The 6155-nt window shown below is 47.4% G+C and overlaps 1 protein-coding gene across 5 annotated transcripts in view; it reads right to left on the bottom strand.

Annotated features, from left to right (window-relative positions):
- Window positions 1–2110: 2110 nt before the first annotated feature.
- dennd1c (DENN domain containing 1C) overlaps window positions 2111–6155 on the bottom strand; it is a 19943-nt gene continuing 15898 nt past the window's right edge. For 2 of the 5 annotated variants that reach the window (XM_072711802.1, XM_072711805.1), the window contains 2 exons: window positions 5783–5987; window positions 2111–5662 (listed from right to left, as the gene is read on the bottom strand). In XM_072711802.1, coding sequence (XP_072567903.1) covers window positions 4808–5662; window positions 5783–5987 — 1060 coding nt within the window. In that variant the 3' untranslated portion in view covers window positions 2111–4807. The remainder of the gene's footprint in view (window positions 5663–5782; window positions 5988–6155) is intronic. The other 3 variants (XR_011991648.1, XR_011991649.1, XM_072711804.1) reach the window with 3 other exon arrangements.

The following is a 6155-nucleotide window of genomic DNA, read 5'->3' as shown; positions in this document are numbered from 1 at the left end:
GCTCTTCACACAGGTGTTTCCTGTAACGTCTCACCTGCAATGGGACTGAATTAGGACTCTGGATGGGCACAATCCAGACATGTGGGAAGGAAGGCAGAGAGCATGGGTGGTCCGAACATGCATCGACACATTAATGGACAAGCATAGCAGATAAAAATGGCATGTACAGCCTCACCAGCAGCCGTAGCCATGTTGTGTTATGTCTATGTAGGTTCTGGGTATTTTAAACTGAAACTTTATTTATAGGTGGAACAACAAGGAAAGCTGTGTTCAGCCTCGCAGAGCAGAGCGCAGAGATTATAGCAGACTTATCCGTGCTCTTTCCTCCAAACAAGAGAACCTCAGACTTCTGATGGAGTTTGATATTACTGTATTATAAAGACAGAACGAGATCAACCATGGGACAGACCCAATGATGCACTGACCTTCTGGGGGTCAAGAAGACTGGTTTGGGAAGAGTGACCCAAAGGAATATATCAGTGCTGAGCACCAGCGTCTCATATGTGATGTTGGCCCCTGAGGCCCTGCTGCAGCTGTACCCCCAAGCCCCTATCCCAGCACCTTATCCAAGGTCTCTAAGAAGACTGGATATATCAGTGCTGAGCACCAGCGTCTCATATGTGATGTTGGCCTCTGAGGCCCTGCTGCAGCTGTACCCCCAAGCCCCTATCCCAGCACCTTATCCAAGGTCTCCAAGAAGACTGGATATATCAGTGCTGAGCACCAGCGTCTCATATGTGATGTTGGCCCCTGAGGCCCTGCTGCAGCTGTACCCCCAAGCCCCTATCCCAGCACCTTATCCAAGGTCTCCAAGAAGACTGGATATATCAGTGCTGAGCACCAGCGTCTCATATGTGATGTTGGCCCCTGAGGTCCTGCTGCAGCTGTACCCCCAAGCCCCTATCCCAGCACCTTATCCAAGGTCTCCAAGAAGACTGGATATATCAGTGCTGAGCACCAGCGTCTCATATGTGATGTTGGCCCCTGAGGCCCTGCTGCAGCTGTACCCCCAAGCCCCTATCCCAGCACCTTATCCAAGGTCTCTAAGAAGACTGGATATATCAGTGCTGAGCACCAGCGTCTCATATGTGATGTTGGCCTCTGAGGCCCTGCTGCAGCTGTACCCCCAAGCCCCTATCCCAGCACCTTATCCAAGGTCTCTAAGAAGACTGGATATATCAGTGCTGAGCACCAGCGTCTCATATGTGATGTTGGCCTCTGAGGCCCTGCTGCAGCTGTACCCCCAAGCCTCTATCCCAGCACCTTATCCAAGGTCTCCAAGAAGACTGAATACTTTGAATTGTTGTTCGATGCATAAGCACAGATAAAAGTCAGACCATGAGTAGATTCACACCTGCCCGGTGTCTCTCACAATGGGCAACTCCGGGGTGGAATGGAGTCCAACCCCTCTGCAGGGGTTTGGTTCCAAGCCCGGTCCGTGGGTTGTACCTCCTGCACCAGCTCTGGCTCCTTTCCCACCAGAGGTTACATTCCATTTCCCTAAAGTCAAATCTGGCAGCCGACGATTGGTGCGTTGAGGCCCCTGCCTTTGACTGCCACCTGATTTACCTTGCACCCAATCCCAATGGTTCCCCCTGAAGGTGGGGGGCTCATAGGAGGGTGGGCCCATATAACTCTTTTCGGGCTCTGAAATTTAGGAGACTTACCAATACCACTCCTTAGTGGGTGTTGTCATACATAGTCACTTTTATAGTGCAGGATTGCATTGATCTATCCCAGACAAAATTAATTTCATTGAAAAAACCATGAAAAAATTTTTTTTCTTCTTAATAGAGATTGTTTATGTATGAAAAGTGCTATGTAAATGATGATTATTATTATTAATGTTGTTGTTGTTGTCGATTAAAAACAGAAGATAATAAAACTTAACAAATAAAAAATGAGAATGTCAGGAAGAGGAGAATCTGAAACAGATCCAATCAGAAGTAGTATCTTTAGTTAGTGTTGATTAGGACTGGATGTACTTCAAATGTTTTTGATACTGGTCCAAGTGCTGACACCCTAACTTCGATACCAGTTCCTGGATGATACTTTTTTCAATACCACTTTTCAAAATTAATTTTAACAAAAAGAAAATTACATTTGCATATTACAACACAAATCTTCAGTTTATTTTTCAGTTTCTTGGTTTTTTTTTACACACTCAGCACAGTATCATAATATATAAAAATATTTAACTTAAGTTCTGGGACTTACAAATTGTGAATGCATATGGTGGTCCACTGGGCCACCAGATTTCCGAATCTTTTAGACTGGATACACTTTTCGGTAGTCCGGTGGTACCACCCTGTGTTCTGTGTCAGGGCCATATGCTTACAGTACTTTAAATGGTGGCACCTGTGCTAACAAGATGAAAAGTAAAAAAACAATCAGTACCACAAACAAAAAGCACACAGTTAAGTTGAGCAGAAATATCAAATCTGATGAATGAGTGTGTTAATACTGGTATGAATTCCAGCTCCTTCACCCTCTCTAGACAGATGTTGATTCACTGATGTGGATGAGATTTACTCTTTAGGTGTAAAAATTTGGTACTCAATGACAAGGCATTTTTTGAAACTCAATGGTATGTAAGTGATTCATTCGGTGCCGTAAAAGTATTGAAACCCTAATGCTGATCGCAGCTGTGCATGATTGGATAATGTCACGGACCCGGGTAGTTCTGGTGCGAGAACAAGGCACGGTGCAGGCAGAAAGGTGGACGACCCACTTGCAACTCACAGGACAACAAGAGTTTATTAACAGAACTGAATATGAGGGAAAACACTACAAAACAAAATAAGACCACGAGGGGTCAATAATAAAAGGGGATAAAGAAAGACTAATTACAAATGGGTTAGGGCAACAAGGGGCGGGCGGGCAGGTAGGTAGGATACAAGAAAAAAACCACAACATTCAACATCACTGGCATACAGACATTCATACAATGAACCACTGGGGAACTGAACTAAGGCAGGGACTTAAATACAGAAACTAAACTGAGTAACGACACAGCAGGAGTGAAACAATAAACCAATCAGGGAGAAAACACTAGGGAACAAAATACAAAAGCAGAGGAGGTGGGACTCGAACACACAACAGAGGGGTTAACAGGTAGCTGCATGCTCGAGCCATGCAGCCAACAGGGAGCAGGGAAAACACAAAGGCTGACAACAGGGAGGACAGGATGGCCAGCGACACCTGCTGGCCAAATGGGGAGGGCACACAAAAGACTGGGACAAACTGGTGCTGACCCTGAAACCCCTTTGCTCAGTGAGTTTCATCAGCAAGATTTTGAAATACTGGAATATCTTTGCCTTTGAAATTACTATTAAAAAATTGAATACTATAGTATTCTGGACAGGTCTGGACAGTGTGATGGTATGAAAAATTTGACACTGCCCTTGGCCTAATCTGTACCAGTCAGCGTTAGGCAAGAAAAGACCTTACCGACATGGATAAATGTGAAAGAAAACAAGATTCAGTGCAAACCATGCGGAGCGTCAATAGTGGATGGTAACACCACAAACCTGAAGCATCATGAAATTAATAGTTGCTTGGTCTTTAAATGACTTCACTAAAATTTTCAGTAAAGTAGGTATAGAAATAACTACAGTTGGTTTTCACTATTTTGTTACCTCTAACAATATCGGGCCTCGTTAATTTAGGAAACCTTCCCATAATGATCCTTAAAAAATGCCTATAGGATTTTCCTGTTGCAGGAAGATTGTCATGTACCATATCAAAGCAAGTTCTTCAATTATGATCAAGATTAAATGATTTAACAATCATTCTAATGTGATCTAACATAAAGCATGTAATAGAAAATTACATACATTTATTTATTTAACATGAAGTACAAAACTATGCAAGAAAGGGCAGATTATGAGAGCAGTGACTGTATGTTTAACCCAATCAGATGGCGGTCAGATGTCAGAGATTTTTACGAACTACCAGACAGTCAGTCAGAACTTTTAACCTTTATTCCTATATAAAAACATATTTTTATTAAGTCAAGAATGATCGGTAAACAGGTGTCACTGCTTTTTGCGCATCGTGCAGAGCTGAATCCAGCAGATCATGTCTGATCCATGGTTCTCTGCAGAGAGACAGCCAGCCAGAGACCCTTCCCAATACTTAATGGTTTAATGCCAACAGTATTCATCACCAATGACACTGGAAAATCTGCAGGAAAATGCCTACTGTCTGGGGACAGGTTTTGGCTCTGATTGTGGTGTCAGGCCTTGGTTGTGGTGTCAGGCCTTGGTTATGGGATCAGGCCACAGGCACAATGTCAGGCCTTGGTTATGGTATCAGGCCTTGGTTATGGGATCAGGCCACAGGCGCAATGTCAGGCCTTGGTTGTGGTGTCAGGCCTTGGTTATGGGATCAGGCCACAGGCACAATGTCAGGCCTTGGTTGTGGTGTCAGGCCTTGGTTATGGTATCAGGCCTTGGTTATGGGATCAGGCCACAGGCGCAATGTCAGGCCTTGGTTGTGGTGTCAGGCCTTGGTTATGGGATCAGGCCACAGGCGCAATGTCAGGCCTTGGTTGTGGTGTCAGGCCTTGGTTGTGGTGTCAGGCCTTGGTTGTGGTGTCAGGCCTTGGTTATGGGATCAGGCCACAGGCACAATGCCAGGCCTTGGTTATGGGATCAGGCCACAGGCACAATGTCAGGCCTTGGTTGTGGTGTCAGGCCTTGGTTGTGGTGTCAGGCCTTGGTTATGGGATCAGGCCACAGGCGCAATGTCAGGCCTTGGTTGTGGTGTCAGGCCTTGGTTATGGGATCAGGCCACAGGCACAATGTTAGGCCTCAAACCTCTTCTTCAGCTCTGACACCTTGAGCAGAGGCAAGCTTTCACTCTCCCCCAGAGTCCCTGTCTCACTCCTGGTTGGTGCTGCCATATCATCGGCAGCCTCAAGGTTGGCTGCCATCTCCGGCCTCCCATTGGGAGAAGCATTACAGGTGTTTCTCCACATATCAACTGGCTTTTTCATGGCCTTTACCTGGAACAGAGCCACTGTCTCCTGTACCCTGGGTATTGGGGACACTGGCTCCTCCCCCTGTGGGCTTAGAGGGACTGATTCTTCCTGTAGGATGGAAGGTACTGGCTCCTCCCCCAGTACATTTGAAGTGACAGGCTCCTCCCCCCATGGACTTGAAGGTACTGGCTCTTCCCCCTGTACAACATGAGTGACTGGCTCCTCCTGCTGTGCTCTTGAAGAGACTGGCTCCCCCTGTGGACTTGGAGGGACTGGCTGCTTCAGCATCCTTGCAGAGATTTTGCTGGTCTCTGCCTCCACTTCCTGCGCTAAGGGACAGCCTTCCGTTTGATAAGTCTCTGGCTTTGAGAGTGAGTCCTGTCCCTCCCCACACCCCCTGCAGGGTTCACACCACTCGGTGCTGGTGCCTGTTTCCCAGGCGACCCCCAAACTGCCTGCAGGAGCAGCCTCCCATTCTGTCCCCTCAGCAAGCTCATCTCCCTTCCCCATCTTCCCGAGACTGTTATCCAGCCCCTCCTCTAAGTCCCCATCCTGCCCCTCCTCCATTTCATGCTCCTCCCCCTCCTCTAAGTCCCCGTCCTGCCCCCAGCTCTGCAAACTCTCGCTCCTGCCAGTGGAGGGGCTCAGACTCTCCTGGCTTGGGGTCGTCATCTTGTGCTGCAACAAGTATGAGCACAGAAAAGTTCAGAAGCCTGACCACCATTAGACTGTACCTTTGCGTGTGAGGGTTTCATCGCAGGCAATGCATTCTGGGCCTCCACGCTTCAGATACTCTACCCGTGTGATGAAGTCGGTGGTGTCGGAGCCAAAGAGGTCTAGGCTGCGGGTGGCATAGATCAGACCTCGATCATGGGAGCTCCTTAGGCTAAGGGTGTCAAAGATCTCCCCCAGGAGGTCCATCTCCTCTGGGTCTGGCACCAGCTCGCTGTCCAAATCATCTGGCTGGGCGCCATCTGTCACGCTCTGCTGAGTATCTGGTGTACTGAATGATGCCCACACACGCACACACTTGCACTCAGACTCTGCAAGTCCTCACGTTAAACAAAGCCTTACATCTCCATTTTGCCTGACCCTTTCCTAAACCCCTAACCTTTAAATATTTTTCCCCCTCCAGCTCCTCCTCATCATCTCCTGGCCCATGCCATCTTTG

The sequence above is a fragment of the Paramormyrops kingsleyae genome, chromosome 5, assembly GCF_048594095.1.
Source record: "Paramormyrops kingsleyae isolate MSU_618 chromosome 5, PKINGS_0.4, whole genome shotgun sequence".
NCBI lineage: Eukaryota > Metazoa > Chordata > Actinopteri > Osteoglossiformes > Mormyridae > Paramormyrops > Paramormyrops kingsleyae.
Note: the sequence above shows the minus strand (reverse complement) of the source record. Positions and strands in the feature narration are given on the sequence as shown.